Source organism: Vombatus ursinus, unplaced genomic scaffold (assembly GCF_900497805.2).
Source record: "Vombatus ursinus unplaced genomic scaffold, bare-nosed wombat genome assembly UNPS02014793.1, whole genome shotgun sequence".
NCBI lineage: Eukaryota > Metazoa > Chordata > Mammalia > Diprotodontia > Vombatidae > Vombatus > Vombatus ursinus.
This window is the reverse complement of record NW_020954571.1, coordinates 17,013,334-17,040,857: the sequence shown is the minus strand read 5'-3', so window position 1 is coordinate 17,040,857 and position 27,524 is coordinate 17,013,334. Positions and strand designations below refer to the sequence as shown.

The window sequence follows — 27,524 nt, the reverse complement described above, 5'->3', positions numbered from 1 at the left end:
TAACCCTAGCCCTCCTCATATTCTAGTTTACTTCTAATCGCTACCTACTTAATCCACACCCTTGTATTTTTTTTTACTTTTTTTGATTTAAAAGTATTTTATTTTTTTGCAATTACATGTAAAGATAGTTTTCAACATTCATTTTTATAACATTTTGAGTTCCAAATTTTACTCCCTCCCTCCCTAAGACAGCAAGCAAACTGATATAGGTTATACACATACAATCATGTTAAACATATTTCCACAATAGTCATGTTGTGAAAGAAGAATCAGAACAAAAGGGAAAAATGATAAGAAAAACAAAAACAAAAAAAGTGAAAATAGTATGCTTTGATCTGCATTCAGAGTCCACAGTTCTTTCTCTGGATGTGGATAGCATTTTCTATCATGAGTTTTTGGGAACTGTCTTGGATCACTGTACTGCTGAGAAGAGCTAAGTCTATCATGGTTGATTATCACACAATGTTGCTGTTACTTTGCACAAGGTTCTAGTGGTTTTGCTCACTTCAATCAGCATCAGATCACGTAAGTCTTTCCAGGTTTTTCTGAAATCTGCCTGCTCATCATTTCTTAAGGAACAATAGTGTTCCATTACATTCATATACCACAACTTGTTCAGTCATTCCCCAATTAATGGGCATCCCCTCAATTTCCACCACAATTGGCCACCACAAAAAGAGCTGCTATAAATATTTTTTGTACATGCAGATCCTTTTCACTTTTTTTATGATCTCTTTGGGATATAGACCTAGTAATGGTATTGCTGGATCAATGTACAGTTTTATAGCCCTTTGGGCATAGTTCCAAATTGCTCTCCAGAATGATTGGACAGTTCACAACTTCACCAACAATGCATGAGTGTTCCAATTTTCCCACATCTTCTTCAATATTTATCATTTTCCTTTTCTGTCATATTAGTCAATCTGACAGGTGTGAGGTGGTACCTCAAAGCTGTTTTGATTTACATTTCTCTAATCAACAATTCATAGTATTTTTTCATATGACTATAGATAGCTTTAATTTCCTCATGTGAAAACTGCCTGTTCATATTCTTTGACAATTGAATGAATTAAAGAATGACTTATATTCTTATAAATTTGACTCCATTCTCTATATAGTTAAGAAATGAGGCCTTTATCAGAAACACTGGCTATAAAAATTATTTGCCAGCTTTCTGCTTTCCTTCTAACGTTGGTTGCATTGGGGATTTTTTTGTGCAAAAATTTTTCATTTAATGTAATCAAAATTATCCATTTTTGTATTTCATAATGTTCTCTAATCTCATTTGGTCATAAATTCTTCCCTTCTCCATATATCTGACAAGTAAACTCTTACTCTCCTAATCTGATTATGGCATCTATCAGCCTTTATGTCTAAATCATGTACCCAGTTTTTTTTTGTTTGTTTTTTTGCGAGGCATTTGGGGTTAAGTGACTTGCCCCGGGTCACACAGCTAGTAAGTGTCTGAGGCCAGAGTTGAACTCGGGTCCTCCTGACTCCAGGGCCAGTGCTCTATCCACTGCACCATCTAGCCGCCTCTTCATGTACCCATTTTGATCTTACCTTGGTATGCTGTGTAAGATGTTGGTCTATGCCTAGTTTCTGCCATACTATTTTTCAGTTTTCTAGCAGTTTTTGTCAAATAGTAAGTTATCCCAGAAGCTGGATTCTTTGGGTTTGTCAAACAGTAGATTACTATAGTCATTTACTACTAGTCCACACCTTTTTAAAGAATCCCTTTCTAATCCTTTCCTTATACCCACTACACTAAGAGACCCTCCCTTATCCTCTCCTACTACCAATGGCTTAGAGACCCTTAACTAAAGGTCTGGGTTATGCTAACCAGAAGTCCAATGAGATCTAAAGATTAATGCAAGACATTTTCTCAAATTATATATCTTTTTTTTTCTCTTTTGGAAGCAATTGGGGTTAAGTGACTTGCCCAAGGTCACATAGCTAGTAAGTGTCTGAGGCCAGATTTGAACTCAGGTCCTCCTGATTCCAAGGTCAGTACTCTATCGACAACACCACCTAGCTGCCCTTCAAATTATACATCTTTAAGCAACCTACATGTCTTATCTGAAAACTGGCCCCACACTGGTCAACCAGTTATTGTTTCCATGTTCCTTTGATTGAACAGATACCTAGGGGGAAGCAGGACACCTCTTTTTCTGATTTCAGGGAATTGAACTTGTTTGCTCTTCCCCTCCCAACATGGAAAGTCCCTAATTAGAAATCAGATAACCTAATCTTATATCTTGGTTTGTACTCTGTTGTTTTCTTTTAATTCACTATCTTATTTAAATAATTGTTTTTAATGCATAAAAATCTCTCTCCTCCTGTATGCCAAAGCTGAGGAGGTTTGATTCTGATTTGTTATGCAACTGACATGTATTACTTAATAAATACATATGGTGTTGGCTGCCAGGTGTCTTCTATTTGGCAAGAACACCAAATGTTCGCTAGCTGAGGAAGTTTCTAGGCTCTTTTAACCTCCAAAGTGAAGTGATCTACAATTGTTAAATTTCCATAGGAAATGATGGCAATCCATCTCAGTGTAGGGTTCTTTTTCCCACTGACAAATTAATCTTCCTAAAAGAACACTATACATCAATCAACTTACACTGCTTAAAAAAAAAAAACCAAAAGATTTACTTAGCCATAGCAAAAGAATATTTAACAAAGACACACACCAAAGACCCCAGAAGGAAGTTCCCTTGCCTAAGTTGCCCATTGTGGTCTACCAACCAAGTATCAGAACTATTTTGTTCTCAAACAACTGGAAGAATGTCAACAGCTTATACTTTTAAGTCTTCTGAACTAATTAAATCTCAAGAATGTTTTTAATACCTTCTAAGAAAAAACTAGTCAAACTTGTATTGGGGCAATGGTTAGGGATATTGTTCACACTACATGTATATGAACAACATAAAAAATGATCAAAATAATATAAAGAAAAAGAATACTAAGAAGGAAGTAGAACTAGGAGTAAGTGTAATGGGTCAATTCTGTTCCCAGGGAACAGATAAAGAAACATTACCAATGTTTCTCTCAATAAAGAGGAGAGAAAACCAGGGTTTCTGAATGTAGAACACAATCACCATTTAACTCTTTTCTTTTGTTGCAAGAGAGGGTTTGATACAGGTAGAGAAGAGTATATCCAGAAATGACTGTGATATAAAAATGCATCAATAAAGATATTTTTCTTTTTTGCAAATAAGGAAAAGGAAGTGGTGATCACAAAGAGCTAGCATGGCTTCATCAAGAACAGGTAATGGCTAACTAAATGTATTTCCTTTTAAAATAAGTTAATAAACTAACATATTAGGAGAATACTATGGATATATTTTTAGCTAGATTTTAGCAAAGCATTTGTAAAATATCTCATACTATGGAAAAATATCTCACACTAGTGGAAAAAATGGAGAGATGTGGGTAAGATAACATTAAAATTAGATGGATTTGAAACAAGTTGAGTGATTATCATCAAGCAGTACTCATAAATGATTCAATACTAACCTCAATGGTTTCTGATGTAGTGCCCCAAAGATCTGTGCATTGCCCTCTGCTGTTTATTTTATTTATGAGTTGAATAAAGGCATAGATGAAATGCTTATCAAATTTGCAGATGATACAAAGCTGGGAGGGACCGGCAAACAAACAGGATGACAGAGAGTCCAAAAAGATCTCAACTCCAAGGGTCAAGTAAAAAACATTTATTGAGCACCTTCTATGCGCCAGGCACTGTGCTAAGAGCTGTGGATACAAAGAGAGGCAAAAAAACAAAACAAAACCAGTCCCTACTCTCAGGGAGCTCATATTCTAACGAAGGAGTAATAGCCTAATGTAGCAGCTCCATTGTGGCTGAAGAAAAAAGTTTATCATAGACACAATGAAAAACATTTTCCTTTTTTGGTCTGTTTTCTATTCTCTTTTGTTCTTTAAATGTTTTTGAAATAACCTGGCTTACTTGGATTGCACATCGTTTTCTGCAAACTTGTTTTTCCCTTCACCACTTGTCGCTGTTTTGAGCTGATACTGCTCATAAATCAGGACCATTCTTCTTTATAAGGTTTTATGGATTAGTTAATATTCTAAACTAGTTTTGCTGCTGACTGCCAGGTGTCTTCTATTTGGCAAAAACACCAAATGTTTGCTAGCTGAGGCAGCTTCTAGGCTCTTTTAACCTCCAGGTGAAGTGATCTACAATTGTCAAATTTCCATAAGAAATGATGACAATCCATCTCAGTGTAGGGTTCCTTTTCCCACTGACAAATTAATCTTCCTAAAAAAACACTATACATCAATCAACTTACACTGCTTAAAAACCTCTAGTATATATTGAAAACTCTTTATCCCAAGGATTCAAGAACCTTTTTTGGCCCTTTCTTACTTCTTCAATCTTTTTTTTTAATAGTTACTTATAAAAAACTTTTACTGCATCCAAAGCTCAGGGTAGAGCACCTATCCCCAAACTCCCTAGTTATGCCACAATTAATCTGATTTCTCTGAGCCTCTGTTTCTTCATCAGTAAAATGCAGAGGTCGGTGCATCAAATAAGATGCCTAAAAAGTGCTTTGTCAGCCTAAAGCATTAAGGTAATGTCAATTACTATTATTAGCATCATGAAAACTGCACCCTACACAGTCAACATATGATAAATACTTGTGACACATCATAGTAGGAAGAGACCTAGACCAGAAGTCATGCAATCCATTATCAAGCTGCAGCACCAACTTAACCTTAGGCTAGTTACAACCTCTCTGGCTTCAGTTCACTCATCTGTAAAATGAGAAGGCTTAAAATTATAGCTCCATCATTTTATGATCTATGATCTTTCCCTTAAAGATTTGAAGGCACTAAACAAAGAATTTCTAACTTCTAATCCATATAGGAACTGCAAGATCTAGACCTTTAGGGATCAATTGTGCAAAAAATTAAAGAGAAAGATGGACAAGGAAACTAAAATTAAGAGAAAATCTAGCAGTCAATAGGTAAGCCTACTCATCAAGACTGATATATTAATTTACATTGATGACCATTTCATATCTGTAGTTTAAGGTAAACAGGATATTCTTCCTTACTTGTAGTGTTTCCTTGGGCTAAACTTGAAAGCAGGTCAATCTATTCAGGTATTCTGAAATGTTTATCAAATAAAGTAGTATATTTTAAACAATTAAACAACGTAATAAGTAATTTCTTGAGCATATATTTTGCCTGGTAATTACAGAATACAAAAAAGACTATTATGGCAAGGTCCTTGATCTCAAATAAGGCTAACCTGTCATATCTCCTTCATATATATCTATATCTATATCTATAGATATATATAGATATAGATATAGATAGATATAGATATATAGATATAGATATATAAATATAGATATATATATATATTTGGTGGGAATGGGAAGGGTGGGAAAAGGAAGGTCTGAATCTGATTTCACTAGTTTTGGAAACTCTTTGTATGAAAACTCTTTCTGCTGATGCAAATCAACAATTTTTCTATACCTTATAATCTTAAGAGTTGTTGCATGGGGCACTGAGCAGTGATTTGCTGTAGTTACACAACTAGTATTCCTCAGAACTTGAATTTACACCTTCTTGAGTCCAAGGACAATCCTCTAATGACTATGCTCAGGCTGCCTTTCACAGCCTTAATATTCCTGATTTCTGCTATTTTAGCAAGAAATATCAAATATGCATTCAGTTTAATAACATCTAAACACAGTGTTAGGTGGCATTATTTTACTACTGCTGCCTTTTATTTAGGTATACTAGAAGTCCACAGATGAGAGTTAACTAAACTTCAGAAAGAGCAAGAAAATACAATTTTAGTTACATAAATCTCATTCATTTGAAGTACAGTATTTCAACTGAAATCAAATATTCATGGTACTCATAAGCCTTATAAAGTCATTTCCCACAACAACCAATTCGTTTTCTAACGGCATCTAAGGATCTAGATATTTAAGCTTGACAAAAATCATAAGTTTTTCATAATTTGTAGAAGCCATGGAGAAAAACAAAACACATAAAACTTTTTTCATGAGCGTCTCTAATTAAACAACCTCCCTCTCAATCTGCTTAGTCAATTCACAGATGGACAATGGCTTAAAAATTAATCTTAAAATAAATCAAACATATATACCTACACTAAACTCTTCCATATTAAAAAAAAGCAACTTTCTACGTTCTTCTCAACTATACATTCTTCAAGGACAGGTATTGTGCTTTATACTTCTTTTGTACCTTTTACAATGCTTGAATTCAATAAAATTTTAATAAATACTTCAAGTCAACAATTTTAATAAAAATGTATTATATACATGCTAGGTGCAAGGCACTGTCCCAGGTGATGGGAATATGAAGACAAAAATAAATCTGTATCCTAAGGAAGCTTACAATCTATGGAAGCGGAAGGGGGAGATAACGATATATACTCAGATAGTATGTGGTAATTTGAGGAGTTAGAAAACATCAATGGCTAGGAACAAGGAAAGTCTTCATAGGAACAAAGCGTCATAGATCTAAAGCTACAAGAGACCTTAGATGTCATATAGTTCAACCCTCTCATTTTATAGATGGGGAATCTGATGTTCACAAAGGTCAAGTGACTTGCCAAAGGTCACAAAGCTAGTCAGTGGCAAAGCTGGTATCTGAACCTAGTTCTCTTGACTCTAAGTCCAGTCAGTATTCTATGCACCTGACCAGGGGTCAGCCAACCATGACCCTTTGGCCCAGACCTGTTTTTGTATCACCGGTGAGCTATGAATGTTTTTTTTTTTTATTTAAAAATACAATATAACTTTATTTGTAAATGTAAAGATCATGCTCAGTTTGCAAAAGTGGCAGTAGTTTATAGTTTACTGACCCTTGTACCAAGCTACATTTCATGGAGATGACATATGAGCTGAGGCTTGAAAGAAGATAAAGATTTTGAGTGCCAGAGGTGAGGGCAGGCATGAGAGACAGGCTGTGCAAGCACTCTAGGAAACAGAATAGCAAATTCAGGCAATAGCAAGTGGGCCAATTTGGCTAGAACACAAAGTGCGTAAAAAAGGAATAATGTGAAATAAATCTAGAAAAGTTAGTTTGGAATCAAATTATGAAAGGCCTTAATTGTCATACTAAAAAGCTGACATTTCATAAAAAGCGTATCATAACAAAGGTAAGGAACCAAGGAAAGTTTTTAAATAAGGGAGGGACATGGTTAGCCCTGCGCCTTGGGGATTTTATTTTGTCAACTATAGAGAAGATGGATTGAAGAAAGGCAAAACAGTAAACAAATTCAATTAGGAGGCTGCTATAAGAGTATAGGTGAGAGGTGATGAGGGCTTGAAAAAAGGTAATGGCAATGTGAATGGAGAAAAAGCAAAGAATTTAAGAGAAGTTGTGAAGGTAGAATCCATAAAATTTAGCAAGTGATTAAATGTGAGGGGGATGAGAGAGGGTTTAAAAACCAAGGGTTAACTCCCAGGTTATGAATCTGAATAACGGGGAAGATGGTTGTGTCGTAGAGAGAAAACTGGAATCACTCAAAAGGCAATGGAGATAGCATATAGTAAACTTGAACAGGCCCCAAAACAAAGTTTTATGGTGGAGAAGCAGTGTATAAAGGATGTCAACAAAGAAATGTATGAGAAAAAAGAAAAGACTGGCTGGTCAAAGGCAAGAAGAAAGAGAAAATAATGGACAACTCAAGTGTTCCAATGGACTACATGTATCTAAGATCTTTTCCAGATCTATGATCCTATGCTCCTATAAACCTTTCCTTTGCCCTTAGATGTTAATGTTTTCTAACTCCTCAAATTACCTTATTATTTTCTCAATATCAAGAGAAAATGAAGAAGACCCCCAAAATGCTGAGACACATCCCCTCCCTGCTATGGTGAGCTCCTGGAAGGACAAACAAGAGCAGTGATGGATTGGCATGGATGGGCTGTGAATTGTATTGTTGGAAAAAACACCTACATCATTGTGAGTACAGATTCATGAATATTTTAAAATAAAAAAGAAATATCCTAATAATAGCTGTTGTCCAAATATGGAATAGACTAGGAACATAAAAAGTTCTTAGAACACTGGAGATCCACCACCACCCATCAGGTGTACTGTAGTGAGGTTTCCTCCTTGGGTGTGGGTTACACTAGATGAAACCCTTCAGATACTTGAATACAGCTATGTCTCTTCTAAGTCTTCACTTCTCTAGTGTAAACATGCCTAGTTCTTACCATTGAGCCTCAAATGGGGACAGTCTCCAGCTCCCCCTCACAATGCTGGGTGCCTGTTCTGGACATATTCCAGCCTGTCAACATCTTTCCTAAAATGTAATACCCCAAAGCAAACACAATACTTCAAGTCTAACACCATCAAATGTACCAAATAGTATAGCAAGTGAATTTTATGAAGTGAGTTAAAGCCTGTTTTTTAGGAGCTTTTAATCTAAGGCAGATAGCACTGATAGAGACAGAGAAAGCTTTCAAGCATTTTCTAGGCAGGACCGAACCTGAACTATCCAAGGCAGATATCTATTTCCAAGGTAAGCCATATCACTACTCCACTAACAACTGAGTTTATCTTCTGGGCTGTTTAGAAATCTTGATCCTAACTCACCTCAACTCATTAAGAATGCATTTGTTTATTGCTCTAGCAAGTTCACAGAGCATTTTAATACCATGCTGAAAAGAAATTTCTTATTCAATAAAAATAAAGTACTACATGTGGGGTCATAACCGGAAAAGGTAGTGAGAGGAATTGCCCTGAAGCACTTTCTAACAGTGATGCTGGGATAGAAGGGAATGTGTAAATGGAAACGTTTGAGGAGGTGGAGCAGATTCCCCCATCTACATACGTTTCTTGAAAGCCTCCCCCTCCCCCAGATCAGACACTATTGAAGGTATAGAAACTGCATAGTCTCTCAGCTATATATATTTCCATACCTCTCAATGTTTTCCTCTGCAAAATGAAGTAGCTACACTCAAATGATTTCTAGGGGTCCCTTTAAGCTTCAACATGTGATGTTTTTCATTACACACATACTTGTGAAAGAGATGTCCGCAGGGCAGTTTCCTTGCTGACTGCATGGAGTCCCAGCATATGGCACAGTCATCATTATTGACAGCTAGTTCTTCAGGAGTTGCAACTGCAAACCTTAACAAAAACAAAAAATAAAGTAAAAAATGAAGCAGGAACATCAATGTTGTTCTTCTAAAGCACTACAGTAATTCAGAGCAATCAATCAGCATTATTCAACTCTTAATACTATTACAGCTGTTAAGAATGACAACCCATACTTTAGTTTACAAGGAATATTCATATAGCTTCCCCACAGCAACTGAGTGAAACAAATAGGGCAAGTGTAATTCAGCCTCATTTTGCAGAAATGGAACTGAAGCCTAAGGAGGTCACAGATCTGTTACACTGCCAGTAAATGGATAAGCCAGAGTTGAAAGGAGGGGCTTCTAATTTCAAATCAAGTGTACTTTCCATTGCATTATGATGCCCCACCCTAAGTAGGTGACAAGAAGCTGAAAATCTTTACACAATTTAAACAAAAATGATCCATGTTCACTTTTTTTCTACATCCTACTCAAGCTTGAGAAAAATATATTCATAAACTTCTTATTAAAATTCATGTTTACTGTTGGCAACTTCTGGATTTCTAGCCCAGGACAGTGAGGAAATTTAAAGTCCTAAAAGCCTGAAAAACCCAGATAAACAATCATAACAAAAATAACTGGGCTACCTTATGTTTACATAGTTACCTATGCTTGCAATGGTCTTCCCTTCATATCTGCCTAATGAAATACTACTTATTTTTTAAGATCTAAGCTATGTGCTACCTATTCTATAGAGAAAAAGCCTTTAAGCCAAGTAGTCATTAACAGACTCATAAACTGACTAAAAAAGAGTTTCTATTTTATCCTAGAGACAGTAGAGAGCTACTGAAAAGTCTTGAGCAGGGTTGTTGTATACTCAGATCTGTGTTTAGGAGTATGGTAGCAGTAGTCTGACGAAAGTAGGCACTTAATAAATATTTGTTAATTGCATAGATTCTCCTAAGATCATAATATTATGTTAAATTCATAATAAGGTATGACTAATAATTTTAAAAAACTTAAGGAATTTATTGCTATCCAACATCCAACACGACTGTATCTCAACACTGTTAATTTATGCTCACTTACCTGGCCTCCATATTTCCAACTACACGCAAGTAATTCTTGTGGCGACGGATTCGACGTTGTACCTCATGGAACAGATAACGTAGCTGCATAAAGATCACCAAGCTGGCCATGGACAACCAGATGTTGCCAAACAGCTTAAAGAAAGAAGCAGAAAAAAAAGTAATACAAAACTAATGTCCTGAAATTAATAATAGGATTCTGAAAGAAGTCATGTGGCATGTTTCATGGGTTAACATGAATCTGCTATGCCATGTAATTCAATGACTTCTAGCAAATTGTATAATGCACTGCTATCTGATTGCTATTAGGAATCTTCAAGTTATGTCTGAATGTTATATTCTGGATACATCTGATTTCACTCCTAAACAACCAAGTTGGTTTTCATCTTTATTATTTGCAAATTTAACCAAAGTAAAACTTAAGCCATTAAAACTTTTAAGTCAGGAACCAGCACAACGGTTCTTTTCATTAAAACACAATGATAAAAAACTAACATCTTAGGAATTTTTGCCTATGTTTATACAGCTACTGCTAATTTACAGAAACCAAACTGTGGTACATAGGCAATTTTATGTTAAAAAGTTACCCAATGACTCTAGTCAGCAGAGATGATAAAATCTTCTAGGAATATACTGAAAGACTCAATGGACTAGACATCAGACTAATTTATCCCAGGATGTTTCTTTGTATACTATGTACTTAGGGAAGACATTGAGATCACAGTTTAACTATCTTTTTATCAACTTGCTACATTTCATTACATATGTTTCACTTTAAAATTTATTAACGAGGTCTTATCCTGAGTTCTGTCAGATGATTATTGTGGTGTTACATACCAACATGTGAATATGGTGCATAAGGTCCAGGGACAACAAAGTGAGCTCCATAACAAAATCTGTATAATACACGTAAGTGCCCTTTCCTTCCCATGTCCCTTCATGATTGAGATCCCAGAGGTGAATTACATAACTGTTAAGAAGAAATAATATTTAAATTGTCAGGACTCATTTTAGTTTAAATTTGAAATTCTGCCCCATTTATATAAATGTCCCATCCTCCAAACTAAAGCCATAACTAAAAGGGGGACAAGTACAGTTTTCTCTTCATAGTACCAATGTAGAGAAGGGGGAGAGGGAGAAAAAGGACAGTGCAAGCTTCATTCTTATGGCAGATAAGCATTGTGGTCTTTTACCTAACTGATCCATGCCTTGGAATCCCCAGATTTCTAGTACTGGGGAGTTCCTCTCCCAAATACCTTCCCAAACATTAAACAAGACCCTCCTCTATCTCTCCAAGTAAAAAGAAAGCTAGCTACTAACCGTAAAATCACATGAGCAGTCCTCACTGTCACAAGGAGAGACTGTAAAAAATAAGAATACGCATTTGTACCTAATAAAATCCAAGAATATTCAGGTTGAACTCCCTTTAGCAATCTGATATAAAACAAGACATAATCAACTCAATTAACAAGGAGATTTTTTTTTAATATACTAAGAATATCACTTCCTTTAATTCCCCTGTCTCCTAAAGGTCATCTATTAGCCACTAATAATTCTACCATGAAGGAAACAGGAAGCAAATCAATTTAGTTAGCAGCCACTGCTAAAGGCTGGGTATGTCTGGTATTATCTGTGGATTTAATAATTCTGCCATTTTGTGATTCTTCTTTAGCAGAAAAAATAGAACAATGAAAACATTCACTACAAAGACCTCAGAGTCAAGTAAAGGACTACGTAACTTTCACAATCATATCCAAGTAGATACTATTCCTGATATTATGAACTCAGATCTTCAGCCCAAAGATGAATATTAACCAAGGTTTTAGAAACAGTCAATTCCACCAGATGGCAGTAATGTTATCTGTACTAGAGATAGTTGTTTTCAAAATCGTTGGGAACCCTTCCAGACATTTCATGACTAAAAAACCCAGCTGTTTACACTGTTTTTGAGTGAGGCTTATAGGTAACAATGAATTACAGCTTGCTAACATGACCATACCTTATTTAAAGGATATTTCAATTAAAATGATTAATTATGGTCTCAAAGAAGAGATAAGAAAAGGCTTCTCTTCCTTCCTTGCAGAGGTTGAGAGAGTACTGGCAAGGAACACTACACAGAATGTAAGAGTTTTTTGATATGGTGGTTAGTTTTGCTAAACTTTTCCCCCTATTTTCATTCTTTATCATAAGGGATGCAACTCTAGGAAGGGAAGGGATACTCTGGTAAATACAGTTAATAGTAAAAATAAAAGATATTAATAAAATTTTATTTTTAAAAATAAAGAATATTTCAATAATTTAACAGATCCATGATTTCATTAGTTATGGCTATTCCCACCATCTGATCTGAATGCATACCTTAGTAGTCAGTCCTCATGATTTCAGTAGCCCTCTAAAAATCACATGATAGCTAATCTTCTAGAGTTTAAAATACTTCTCTATGTATGTATGTATCTATGTATTATATGTGTTTCTCGTGTGTGTGTGTGTAAGGATACTATGGTTCAATTTAACACAATTTAAAAATCACTATCCAAGCCATCAAAACAGTTGGGAACACTTTGTAATTCAAAATTTTACTTAAGTCATTTTCTATTTTTAAACAATGTATGTTTAGAAAAGGCTTAATTGTATTCCCTCTGCCTAAAAGAGGAAAAAAAGAACCTTAGAGAAGAACTGATTAATAGTACTCTTTTTAGACAAAACAATATGAGGGAAAGAAAGAAGAAACTTCACATCTCCTGTGGCTATTTTATACTACAAAAAGATCTATATAATAAAAATGCATTCATTTTGACTTTATTTTTAAAAAAATAATAAGACCCCATTACAATACTGGCACCAGGGACCAAAAATAAAATTCATATTATAGGCTTTTCAAGTTATAGTGAAAAATATGTACTTTATATTATTATATACAAAGGGGACATGATACAATCTAAAATATAACTAAATTCACACTAGATAAAGATAGTTTTATAAAGCTTCTAATGTATTGCCAAAAAAGACAGTTAAAATAAAAAATTCATACTATAGTACTATCAAATCATGTAACCAAAATTAATTATACTTCCCTCAAATTTTGACCATCACATATTAGTAAAAAGTAGAGAGTTGATGGCAAACATTAACTAGCAGATTAATAACAAAACACCTCTAATTCAAACTGACTGATATGGGAAAATACCAAATTGCTTTAAAAAAAAAAACTTCCTAATTATATTCAACATCTGACTTTCAATTTTATTTACTGTATATTTGTACTATAAAAAATTTTGCTGAACAAAAGTAAACTTCATCCCCATTCCAACAAACTCCTGATGAATGAAGTCCAAATTAATAATTTTTTTGGTATGAGCTTTGACATTCCTGAGATTTTAGACCATGCTTCACTATCATAACTGAAGATGAGACTTAGTTTTCTTTAAGTCTTCAAATAACATTTTTGCCTCAGACCTGTGGTTTCAACAGTGTAGAAATTACCACTGTGGAAATTACCTGCGATGATGTACCTCAGCAAAGATGCAGTCTGAAAAATATAGTCTTAGAGGGTTGCATGTGACACTAGATTGGTAAGTGATTTGTCCAGGGTGACACAGCTTATTAACTGTTGGAGAAAAAACTTCAACCTAGGTTCTCTGGATGACAAATCAGACTTCTATCCACTAAACCACATCTCAAGTAACACACCCACATCAAATATAAAGACAAACTTTATAAAAAGATAACTTTAAAAACAGTATAAGTCGTAATATAGTAAACCTTACTAAACTTTGACAAATTGTTCCATAAATGTCTTAATAAATGCTGCCTGGTTGTTATTATGGACTCCTTGGTTATTTTTCTATGACAACAGTTTGCATCTCATCTTATATAATTTTCTAAGGGCCCAATATGGTGTACTTAAGGAAAAATGTTTTTAATGTTAACCACTTCAAATTACAGCTTATAATACCCTAAGGTGAGTAACTTTTCCTACTTCAAAATTAATAGCCATCACTAACTTTACAATTCTTAATGGGTGAATATTATAAATGTCAATTTCCATTTTTGTAAATATCTATAATCCCCTTGAAAACACATAGAGAAAAACAGAAATGAGCATATGGCTAGGGCAAAATCCCACAGTGAAAACCTCACCTCTGCAGCCATGAAGGCCAATGTGTGCATTCCATGGGTGTAGCCCGTCACACAGCAGACAACAGCTAATCCACAACAGGAGAGTAGCATAGCAATCAGAAGAGTCAGCACTCGGACGTGGCTGCTCATTGGTGTGGTGGGAGAAAATGAAAGCTGGAGTAAAATAAAGACAGAGTCAAGTAACTGCTGAACTTACGCCCAGGGAGACAGAACAGAGGAGACACAGCTTCCTAATCAAAACGAGAGCTTCCAACCTAGCAGTTTTGTCTGACTGCCCGTGACTACCTTGGACTGTGATGACAGCGGTCCTCTGATGTACCTTGATGTGCACTGACATTATATATTGATTAACTTAACCGAAATAACAGATGATAAGAAGAATGACAGTGAGTGCTTACATAGTGATTTAAGGTTTGCAAAAACACTTTGCCATTCACCCCACTGGTGAGGTCAGTGCTACTGATCATCTTGTACTAAGCAGAATTCCAGGGCAGCATAAGATTTTGTTCTATTTGTATATTTGGATTCATTACGACAAAGTTTGGGAGACTAAGTTAGAAGGTTGAAAGTGGAAGCTATTCAAGTATTTGGGAATATGGGAGAATGGTTAATTTAGCTGGAAAAATAAGAGATTTTATAAAATTTTATTAAATTCCTAAAAGTTTGATAGAGAAGACTTAGTTGAGGGGCAACTGATCATAATGCTGGGTGACCAGAACAGGCTAGTTCAGGGGAATTCTAAAGACAGAATCTAAGGAAGCTGCTGAGCTAGGGTTCAAGTTTTCACTGAAAGTTGAGAGGCAGAGCTGGGATCTAGACAGAAAATGGCCCTGCCTCACTTTTCGGACACTGGTAGCTGAAATGGATAGCTCATTCTCAGCCTCAGGGTATGGTGCATGTTATCGGTAACAATCAGCTAAACAAGTTGGGTTAGAGAAGACAGCCAACTGGAAAGACATGAAATGCCAAGTGCTAGAAGAGACTGATTAAAGCTTTAAACTATGATCTAGCTAGAAGAAAAATGGAAGATTATGTACCTCTAAATTAGCTAATTTAAATACTATTTGTGTGCAAAGATAACTTGGCACTATAGTAAAACAGTTTATGCCCTTGTACTAACTCTACTAAATATTGTGGGGGGTAGACTAGCCCAGAAGGGAAAGAGTAAAGGCTATAAATCTCAGGGTATAATAGTCTTTGAAGAACACCTTCCTAATCAATTGAGAAGCAGCCAAAAAAACCTCACTCCAGCAAGTGACAATAAGAACACAGCCTGGCTGCTCACTCATACTTCCCATTTCAAAGCTGCCTTCTGGTATGTAATTAAACTAAAGAAAAGCTATTCTGAAAACTTACATATTCAAACCTGTCTTTGCATAGCTGCACCATCAGATGCAGAAATACAAGCCCAGCAAACCAGAGACACCACATCACCACCTCTTCCACTGTCTGGACATTCAGCACACCAAAAATGAAAATGAACTTGTAGAAGATAAAGTTCCAAAACTTGTCCTTTAGGTGCTAAGGAGAAAAAATATAATGGAAAAAAGTTCATTAAAGGATCTACCATCATGAGTACCCCACATATTAAGATATTTCTCCATACCCAAAGTCAGTTGACATGGGAAAAAGTATGCATTTAGCTACTTATTACCTTTCAATAAACAGTTTAAATATTTATTTCTAAGAAACAAGTGGCATGATGATCAATAGTGTGAAGGAAAAAAAGGGGGAAGGGTAGCATAGGCAAAAATTGCATATTAATCCTTTCACTGGACATTTTGAAACAACCTAGAAAAACAGGCACTTAAAAAAGAACTTTGCTAGCTTTGAGTTCTAATCCCGTGTTTGTCAATGCCACTGCTATATATGTAGCCTTCTAGTTATAAGGGATGATTATGTTGGTCCTCCATCCTAATTATGACCAAAAATTCTTGATATTTGAAACATGTTAAAAATGCTTACTATACTATTTCAAAATGTCATGTTTTCATTTTCCTAAAATGTTAAGTTGAAGATCTAGTGCTGATTTGCACTGGCAGAAGGAGTTTCCTGATGAAATCTCAAGTCTAAACTAAAAAAAAAAAAATATGAATGTGTATTTATTAGTAGTTGATGGGGAAACTAAGATTGCATATTTCATTTTTCAAGAAATAACTACAGAATCACTAGGTCTTCAGAATGGACTATAGAAAACTGCAGATTTATTCAATGTTACTTACTGAGGCAAAATGGTGTGCTAGATTTTGATGGAAAGTGCAGTGGACTCGAATTTAGTAGACCTGTGTTTGAGTTCCGACTGCCATCTACTAGCTGTGTGACCTTGCAAAATCAGCTTACCCCTCTGGACTTCAGTTTCCAAATATTTCAAATATTAGAGTGGTACTCAGGGGTATGCTGATAAATGTTTAACAACTGGCTCTCCAGAAATGCATAACACTTTAAAGTTTAATCTGCATTACTAACATTTTTGTCCATCATTTTCTCAACTCTAGACAATCAACAAATCAAGCCCAGATTTGTAGGGTTTGCCAGTTTTAAAGGTGTAAATGCTTCTACTAAAAATTTAACAACCAGTTCCTACAAGCAGTATGAGCTAACTCCAACACACCTCTGATCATACTAAATGATAAACTTGTGAGGTAGGCATAACATGCATTCCCATTTTATAGATGAGTAAAGTGAAGGCTCAGAAAGGTACAAGTCTTGCCTATGATCACATGGCTAGTAATATTGGTAGCAGGACTTGAACCCAGATCTTCCTGACTCCCAAGATCAACACTCTTATCTACTCTATCATACTATCTCTTCATACACCCTCTTAACTCACTGGTTTCAAATTCATGGGAAAAATTACTTAAATCTCTCTGGTCCTCAGTTTCTTCATTTGTAAAAATGAGGGGGTGAGACTAGTTAATATGTAAGTTCCTTTATACTTCTAAGTCTATGATAATGTTCTCCCAGGCTGGCCCTTTGCTTACATATGAACTTTTATCCTGAAACTTTTTACTGCAGGCCTAAGTTTCTTCATCTTTAAAGAAGGGAACTGGACTAAGTGATATCTGAGGTCCCTTTCATCTCTAACACCCTATTATTCTATCTGATGTTAATTTGCCTGATTATACATTCATTTAATATCTTTGAGTTTGATATTACACTCTCCCCTTCATAAGTTCCTAGAAGGTAAAGCTCATTATGACCTAATTTGTTTTGGATAGTTCCTAGCCCAAAAAAAAAAAAAAAGCCTTTTAGTAAGACTAATTATAAAATCGGTCATATTATATGATCTATAATATATCACATTTACATAGGACAAGGTAACCAACCACACAAAGAAATTCTCTATATGGTTCTTAATAATCTGAAAAGTATTTGTAGAAGTGACAAATCTATAACTACAGTGTTGAATTCCAAAGGATCCATGATGAAAAATGCTATCTACCTCCTGGAAGAGAACTGATAAACGCTGAGTACAGATTGAAGTATACTTTTTTCACTTTCTTTATGTTTTTTGTTTTTTATTGTTTTGGGGCTTTTTTTTTTTTGGCAACATGACTAATGTGGAAATATGTTCTGTATGACTTCACATGTATAATTGATATACTGCTTGCCTTCTCAATGGCTGGGAGAGAGATGGGAAGAAGGGAGAGAATTTGGAACTCAAAAAAAATTTTAAATGAATGTTTAAAAAATAGAAAAAACAAAATAAAAATAGTTTTGGATGAAAATACATTCTTTCAGTATTCACTCTACATAGTAGAGACTATTGCTAAAGCATTCTATGGTCACACTTTTCTTTTTAAATGCTCACACTTCTTAAGAATTCATCATCAGACTCAAATACAACAAAGAGGATAAGTAACATTTGGGGGGGAGAAAGAGAAAAGTGGAGATTTAGCTGACTCTTTTCATGTATCACCCTGAAAACAAAAGCAGTATCACACATGGGTTCAACAGTATACCAGTTTAAGGTTCCATGTGGACAGCAAACTGACCTAAGCCTTCCTAGTTTCTTTTCAAATGTAACTAATTTCTGTCCAACAACTCAAAAGTTTTTATTGGGAGAAAAATAAGTATAAAAATGGCCATTATAGTCTGCAATAAATTATGTATTCCATTGGCCCTGCGTGGGGGACCACTATGGCTGACATTGTTTGTTATTATTGAGTAGTTTTAGTTATGTCCGCCTCTTCATGATCCCATTTTGGGGTTTTCCTGGAAAATATACTAGGGTAGTTTGCCGTTTCCTTCTCCAGCTCATTTTACAGAGAAAGAAACTTAGGCAAACAAGGTTAGATGACTTGCCCAGGGTCACAGAGCTAGTAAGTGTCTAAAGCTGGATTTGAACTAAGGAAGATAAGTCTTCCTGACTCCAGGTCTGGCACTCTATTCACTAGGTCACTCTGCTGCCTGAACTTTAGAAGCAAGTGCTAATTCTCTAATGTAAAGACTTTAGGGGGAACAAAAAAATAACTGTAGTCCTCCTTAGAATTCAGGGGCTTAACTGTGTCAAAATCCTATTTTAGTTCTAAAATGGCAGCCCATAAGACTCTCCAAAAGCTATCACATTTACTAATGCTGCAGTTCACAAAATCACAGACTTAGAACTGGAAGAGACCCCAGAGGCTAAACATTTAGTATAAGACCTTCACTGTATAGATGAGGAAACTGAGCCCCAGGGAAATAAAATGACTTGCCAGAGATCAAACAGGAAGCAAGTGGCAGAGTCAGGACTTTACTGATTCAAAATCCAACAACTTTTCCACCAAAGTACGTTGCTGCTTACACCAAGCCACTTCTATTCACCACATGGGATTAAAGTTCCAAAGGGTCAGGAAAAGGTAGAACTAGGAATTCTCTCTATGAAAACACTCCATGGGAAAAGGAACAGTGCCATACCTAAAATTTAACAGAAGTTAAGTAAGTCACTGTATCTGCTTATCTACTAATAGGATTCAGTGTTTAATTAATGGAATAGTAAGTTGTTTTTTTTTTAAAAGTCCTTTTTTTTAAGAAGACCATTCTGAACCCCTTTCTAGAGATAAACCATTCTCTATAAATACCCACTGCATCCCAGAACTGGAAGGTGGGAAGAATTATTTTAGACAGCAGACGCTACCTATCTACACCTCCTGGGAATCATAAGCAGATACAAGAGAAAGTCATCTAATGTAATCTAATAAATAAATAAATCTAAACTAATCTAATAAAAGACAAACTGAGATTCTTAATTTGTTTTGATACAAAAAAATCTCAAGTAATTGCATTCTCTAAAATGTGATCTTTAAGAATATTCACCTACCTTAAATCTCAAAAAAATCACACACATACACACATATATACAGCTAGTGTGTGCTATTATGCATATAAATCACTTACCTGCCTCTCACTAACTCGAAGAGGACCAAATACCACACACTGGATTAGCTTGGCCACCAACATCAAGAAACAGCAAGCAGTATTTACCAAAACCTGTATGTAAACCCAAAAGAGAAACAAATTTTATTTCTCCTGCTGAAAAGATATAAAGCAATATTAAAGACTTGGTAGCAGGAAATTCAGCCATAATTTCCAAGGAGTTGAAAATCAATTCAGTTTAGCATTTATTAAATGCCTTCTGTATGCACAAGGTACTGTGCATTACGATATAAAAATTAAACACTGTGATATAAAAATAAACAGTCCTGCCCTCTACATGATAACAGGAAAGATCAGCATTTATTAAGCACCTACTATGTGCCAGCACTGTGTTAACTGATAGTGATACCAAAAGTCCCCACCCTCAAGGAGCTTCCCTTCTATCAAGGGAAACAACGAGGTACATATATTTAAGCAATTATAGAATTATTGTAATGTAGTTTTGGAAGGGAGGATCAAAAACTGATCAAGGATCAAACTGAGGAGGATCAAAAAAGACTTCATATAGAAGCCAGAGCTTGAGCTGAGTCTTTAAGAAAATAAGATAAGGCATGTATAAAAATAACTGCAGGACAAAAGAATACAGTAGGTACATAGGAGAGTTTTAAAAGTATGCTATAAGGAGAGAGAGAAAACATTTTTCTAAGACTAAGCAAGATTTCCTAAAGGTGGCATCTGAGCTAAGTCTTTAAGTTAAGGTGAGGGGATAAGGCAAATGAAACATTTCTAGCATTGAGAACAATGACAAAGGCAAAGGATCTGTTTACAGGAAAGAAGGTATTCATTTGGTTAGAAACTTAATCCTGCAAAAGTGTTGTTTTGTCATTTTCAGTCATGTCTGAACTCTTCATGGGGTTTTCCTGGCAAAGATACTGTAGAGGTTTGCCATTTCCTTCTCCAGCTTATTTTACAGATGAGAATAGTGAGGCAAACAGGGTTAAGCAACTCATCCAAGGTCACACACCTAAGTATCTGAGGCCATATCTGAAACCAGGTCTTTCTGATTCTACTCCTGGCACTAACCATTGCGCCACCTAGCTTCTCTGTAAAGGTACATTTAAGCTACATTGGCCTTAAAAGCCAAGCTAAGAAGTTTCTCAATATACAATGGTGAATTGATGGTCTCTCGGAGTAGAGAAAAGTAGAGTGATATGATTACAGCTATAATGGATTAACCTGGCAGTAGAATGCAGTCAACCTGACACTGTGCTAAAACTATGGAAATACAAAGAAGAGCAAAAATAACTTTGACCTCAATGAAATTACATTACAATGGGAGAAGATAACATTTATACAGAATTGACGGAGGAATCTTTGAGAAGAGAAGGCATTAGCAGCTTGAGTGACCACAAAAAGTCTTCCGGAGTTGCTGAGATTCACATTGAGTCTTGACAGGCTGGAAGAAGTCGGGAAAACTAAGAAGCATAAGTTAAGGGATGGAACATTCCAGGTATGGGGGTTGTTATTATTATTGAAGGCAAAAAATAGCCTCTTGTCTCAAGGGGTTTCACAGTCTAATTGGAAGACAATATGGTGAACAATTACAAACAGGATATACACACACACACACACACACACACACACATACACACACACATATGTGTATATATATGTGAGACAGGAGTGTCGTTATGTGAGGAACAGCAAGTGTCACTGGATCTAATAATGTGTTGGGGGAAGGGTGTAAAATGAAAGTGTAAGACGACTTGGAAAAGTAGGCAGGGCTAGGTTATGGCGGGCTTTTAAAGCCAAACAGGATTTTATGTTCAACCTAGAAGTAATAGGGAGTCACTGGAGCTGACTGAATGGGGGGGGGTGACATAATCAGCTCTGTGCTTTAGAAAGAATAATTTGAAAGCTGAGTGGAAGATGGATTGGAGTGGGGAGATTTGAAGGCCAACCAGCAGGCTACTGAAATAGTCCAGGGGTGTGGGAATAAGGATCTGCACCAGGATGGTAGCAGTGTCAGAGGAGAGAAGAGGACTTAAATGAGAAATGTTTTAAAGGTAAAAATGACGGGACCCAGCAACTCATTGGATATGGTGGGTAAGAGAGACTGAGGAGTTGAAGATGACATCTCAGTTGTGAGTGTGGATAACTCAGAGGATGGTGGTACCCCTGACAGTAACAGGAAAGTCAAAAAGAAGGGAGAGCTTAGGGGAAAAGACAATTAGTTCATTTTTGCACATGTTGAATTTAAGATGTCCACAGGACATCCAGTTCAAATTGTCCAATAGGCAGTTGCAGGTGTGAAGCTTGAGGTCAGGAGAGAGGTTAGGGCTAGATAAACAGATCTGAAAATCACCTGCATATCCATGGTACCTGATAAGATCACCAAGTGAAATGGTATAGAGGGAGAATGTAAGAGGGCTCAGGACAGAGTCTCTGGAGAAAACCAAAAGTAGCAGAAGAAACCTGGATGAAGATCCAGCAAAGGAAACAGAGAAGGTGTAGTCAGATAGGTATGAGAACCAGGGGAGTAGTGCCATGAAAACACAGAGAGAAGAAAGTATCAAGAAGGGGTGATTGACAGTGTCAGAGACTACAGAAAGGTCAAGGATGAGAACTGAGAAGATGCTATTAGATTTGGCATTTAAGAGTTCATTGATAATTTTGGAGACAGTAGTTTCAGTTTAAAAGGTTGGAAGCCAGACAGTAGAGAGTGAAGTAGCAATTAAAGATGGCCTTTTCATGGAGTTTAGTCACAAAAGGAAGAAAAGATATAAAATGACAGATCACCCTGTAAATGGATGGATCAAGTGAAGGGTTTTTGAGGATGGAGGAGACATGGGCATGTTTATATCATGGGATACAATCTAGTAGACAGGAAGAAAAGAGAGATAAATGAGAGAGCAGGGAAGATAGAGGAGGCAATCTCTTGAAAAAGGACAGAATAGGATCATTTGTGCATGTAAAAAAGTTAGTCTAGGCAAGGAGAACCACCTCTTCATGTAAGACAGGTGTGAAGAAAGACATCTGAGTAATGCAAGTAGGCCAAGGGCCTGCAACATAGAATACATAGAAGAGAGTAGAGTGAATGAAGATTTAAAAAGCAGGAAGGGTCCATGTTATGAAAAAATTTAAATGCCAAATAAAGAAGTGTATATATGATCCTGGAATTAATAGGGAGCCACTGAAATTCACTGATCAGGAGGTGATATGATCAGACTTACATTTGAGAATAAACATCTTGGCAGCTGAGTGGACTAGGACTGAAGTGAGATGAGACTTAAGGCAGGAAGACCAGTTAAAAGGCCACTGTAATAGTCTGAATAAAAGGTGGGGAAAGCCTGAACTCGGGTTGTAGCTAAATGAGTGGAGATAATGGGACACACATGAGAGATGTTGTAAAGCTAGAAATGACAACATTTGGCAATATGTATGGTAATAACTGACATTGTGAGCCTCAGTGAACAGGAGAATGACGATGATGCCTTCAAGAGTAATATGGAAGTCTGGAAGACATAAGAATTAAGGGGGGATAATGAGTTCTGTTTTGGACATGTTGAGTTTGAGGTACCTAGAGGATCACCGATTTGAGAAGTCCTTAATAGCATTTGGCAATGCAGAACTAGAACTCAGGAGAGAGAGACTACACATGGATAGAGAGATCTGGGAATCGTTGTGGGTATGGGGGGAGGGGTGGAGAACCTAACTTCAGAGAGGGCTCAAAGATGGACAAGAAAGGAAAAGGTTTACAATTCAAATTTGGTCATTATAGAGCAGGTATTCCAAAGGGCACAGTGGAAGGAGTGAGCAGGGCTGAGATGGAATGGTAGGTTGGGGATAGGAACAAAGTTTATACATTGGCAGCCAGAGGTTTAGAATTGCTGGGATGTATGTACAATGAAATAGAAAGGACGAATAACTAAAAGGTATAAGACTAGTTTGGATGCTATTATAACAGTGTATACAATGTGTAAATATGGCCCAAAACTATGACTGTATCACTAAAGAAAAAAGGAGATGGGGGGGAGATGTGTGTGAATATAGAATTGTGAAAATAGAATGGATAGGACTCTGTAACTGGTAACGTAGGGGGTGAGGAGGAACAAAGAACACTAAGTTTTTGAGCATAAATAACTGGCACATAGTAAATAATTAATAAATGCTTATTGACTTGAAATCAAAGAAATCTGGGCTCAAATCCTATCTCTGACACTACTTGCATGACCTTGGGCAAGTAAATTAACTCTCCTGAACTTCAGTTTCCTCCTCTGCAAAATGAGGGCAGATGGTCTATAAATAGGTCCCTTACAGTTGTACATCTATGATCTCTTAATCCTATATAACTATCACAAGGGAAAACTAGAAATCACTATAGAAGCCTTAGAGAATCATAGATACATATTGTCAAACATATCATAAGACACAGCTGCAAAACAGAGTCACAGAATTTGCAGCTGAAGAAGAGTTAAGATATCATCTAGTTCAACCAATGAGAAAATTTAAGATTCTGTGAGATATCTTATCTAAGGTCAAGAAGGCAGAATGTAGCTGTCTCAAAATCTGAACCCAAGGCTTGAATGTGCTGTTGCCTCTCTTTGAAGACATCATGCTAGAACTGGTTTGCCCAACAAAAGGAGGACATAATGCTCTCAATAATGATGACAGCTTTTTGTAAAAGCCAAGCACCACACATTAGAGCAGAAAAACAGAGAAACCCAGGCCAAAAAGAAAAAAAGAAATGCCAAAAGAAGGAAGACAGAATCAAACAGGGAAGAAAGGGGTAAAGTTGGGTATGAGTTTCAAAATTAGGGCCTCTTAATAGTTTATGGATAAAAAGACCCAACAGCACCCTGGAAGATTTCTCTGCATTCACTATGTTTATACAGTTCCTCTCCAGTGTGAATTCTCTAAAGTTAATTTAACACTGAGCTCTGACTAAAGGCTTTGCTCCAGTGATAGCATGCCCAGTTTCTTTTCAGTCTGGGTTCTTTAATGTTGGGGGGAGGGTGGAGTAACACCCCAACCAAATTTTTCCTACTTTCGTCTCAGCATAAATTCTCTGACATCTAATAAACATTAAGTCTTGACTAAAAACAATTCCCAGTCATTAAAATGGTAGGGCTTCTCCCCTGCCTTGCTTCTTTATTATTGAAAATTAAGGGATAATAATTCTATCTCATTTACATTAAGTCCCTATCTTGTACATGGCACTGTGCTAGGTACTGGGGACACAGGAATGAAAAATAAAAGGTTCCTGCCTTACAATGAAGTTGGCAGGGGGATAAGACACACACACACACACACACACACACACACACACACACACACACTGTACTACAACTGACATTTACATAGCGATTTATAACTGTTAAAGCCCTTTCCAAAAATTCTCATTAAAGTCTGACTCTGTGAGGTAAGAAATATAAATAATGCCATAATCACATTTCCATTTTACAAAGGAAGAAGGTGAGGCTCAAAAAGATTAAATGATATGACCTAGGTTATCTAGCCAGTAAATAAATGAATAAAGATTGCAGTCCAGGTACCTTCTGACTCCAAATCTAATGTTTTTTCCCTCCATATTCAATCCACAAACTTAATAAAAGTAAGACAGAAGAAGCTTTAAAAAAGATAGAAATGACACAGTATTACTGAAATTTTTTTAAATGCTACAGAAAAATCCAAAGGACATAATTAAAACAATCAGAATAATCATTTTATTTAGAAAAAAACACAACCATGCAATCTACATGAAGCTCATTTCAACCATGTTACACTTTTTATAAGGTCATTCTTCATTGTACTTTGAAGAAAAAGAGACTGAAATCAAGTAGATAGAAGGCACGAGGTTCACAAAAGCAAGTTCCAGGACATGTGCTCTTATTACAGTCAGCTCATGAAGTATTCCAAAGCATCTCCATCATAGGACATAATGATATAGGATATGGGTGCCCAGAGTCAACTACTCCATCCCCTCAGGGCTCCAGTGGTAGCCCTAAGAGGCTGGGGGGATAGTATTTCATATACCACATACCATATAACTCATGAACCCAATAGGTGTGTTTCCTGAAATGATTGTGGGTTGACTGTAATCAGTCAGACTTAACAGCTTTTATAAAAGAGGTGTTTACTAAGGTGATATATAGTTGTCACAAAACATCTTCATAAAAGTCTGTGATTGACTCTCCCATCAGTACATACAGAATCCAGAGGAACTAGGGGAACAAGGATAGAAAGCACAAAATTCCTGGTTACTGGAAGTCCTTTTCTCTACTTAGTGGGGCACTCAAGAAGTACCACTTAGAGACAGGGTAGCTTCTTTGCAGAATCTTTGTAGAGCTATGAATCTGCATCCAGTCTGGCCTCGGCTCCCAATGCAGACAATGCTAACTCTCCTATTTCTATGGGAAGATAAGAAGTCCGAAATCCTGTAGACCTTGCAAAATTCTAAAGGTCCTCCTCCAGCCAAAGGGAGGGAATCAAGGAAAGGAGACTAAGGATGAAGCTGAAGGGTTCTCCTCTCCCTGGAGCAATTCCTTCTCAGGGGGTCAGCTGGAATGCTCTCCTCTCTCTCACTCATTTTCAGTTCATTAGAATTTGGATCTGGGTATTTTATAGAAGACAGACAGTGCTCCACTAAGTTTCTTTAGTCAATGCAAAACAAACATGTGGTGGTTGAGGGTAAGGTGGTTCAGAGAAGATAAAGTCTGGCCTCTCTTACTCTTCTATCAGTTAGAAACAAAGTCACATCATTTATAAGCCTGTCCACAAATCGGTTCTATAAGCAATAGGTGGTTATATTCCAAATGAGATATAAAGATGGTTGTTTGGAACTAAATGTATATTTTCCCAGAGAAAGCTGTGGTGTTCTGGAATGATCACTAAAGTAGAAGAGAAAAAAATCTAAGGTTTGAATTCTAGCTTTGCGACTTTATTATTTGTATAACTTTGGACAAAGCATTTCTCCTCACTGGCCTCTTAGATTTTTAGAATAAGAGGACTGAACTAGATCATCTCTAAGGTCCTTTTTTAACTCACAACCCTATTAGTTGAAACAAACAAAACAAGTTCTAATGCTAAAAATGTTTTTGTTTAGTCATTTTTCAGTTATGTCTGACTCCTTGGCAAAGACACTGGAGTCCTTCTCCAGGTCATTTTACAGATGAGGAACTGTGGCAAACAGGGTTACGTGACTTGCCCAGGGTCACACTGCTAGTAAGTGTCTGAAGCCAAATTTGAACTCAGGAAGAGGAGTCTTCCTGACTCCAAGCCCTGCATTCTACCCACTGTGCCACTTAGCTGCCCCTACAAATGTTTAATTAACCAGAAGAATTCAAATATGTAAAACCATATTCCCCAAATATACTTCTTAAGTGAGGCAGAATAAATTATGGCAGTCTCACCTCTGACCACCTGGACCAGACTGTGAGAAAAATGAGTTATTTTAATCAAAATAAATATCACCATCCAAAATCCACAGCTTTCTAAATCTCTAGCCAAACTGTGACAAATGCCTAAATGTAACAGGATTCTTTAAGAAAGAATCTTCTCTGCTTTAGAGTACAATCAAACCAGGGATGTTATACAACATGTACCAGGCCACAAATCATGATGATAAACAAAATCTTGGCAGAAACTATAAAGATCCGCCTATCTAAAAGTGCAATACCAGATTTACATACATTGTGGGTTGCAAAAATAGAAAATGAATGGTATTCAACACTGCTTATGACTTAAATGAAATTGAAAACATCTTGCCAGCAGGCAGCCATGGGTAAGTCCCTCCCCTTCTCTGAGTCTCAATTGCCCACCCTTAAAATGAAAGCAC

General features: G+C 36.3%; 1 protein-coding gene across 2 annotated transcripts in view; it reads right to left on the bottom strand.

Annotated features, from left to right (window-relative positions):
- AMFR (autocrine motility factor receptor) overlaps positions 1-27,524 on the bottom strand; it is a 60,287-nt gene that overhangs the window by 22,399 nt on the left and 10,364 nt on the right. For both annotated transcript variants that reach the window (XM_027869434.1, XM_027869433.1), the window contains exons 2-8: positions 19,709-19,801; positions 15,686-15,850; positions 14,330-14,482; positions 11,510-11,550; positions 11,027-11,159; positions 10,191-10,324; positions 9,043-9,153 (exon numbers count right to left, since the gene is read on the bottom strand). In XM_027869434.1, the coding sequence (XP_027725235.1) occupies positions 9,043-9,153; positions 10,191-10,324; positions 11,027-11,159; positions 11,510-11,550; positions 14,330-14,482; positions 15,686-15,850; positions 19,709-19,801 (830 nt within the window). The remainder of the gene's footprint in view (positions 1-9,042; positions 9,154-10,190; positions 10,325-11,026; positions 11,160-11,509; positions 11,551-14,329; positions 14,483-15,685; positions 15,851-19,708; positions 19,802-27,524) is intronic.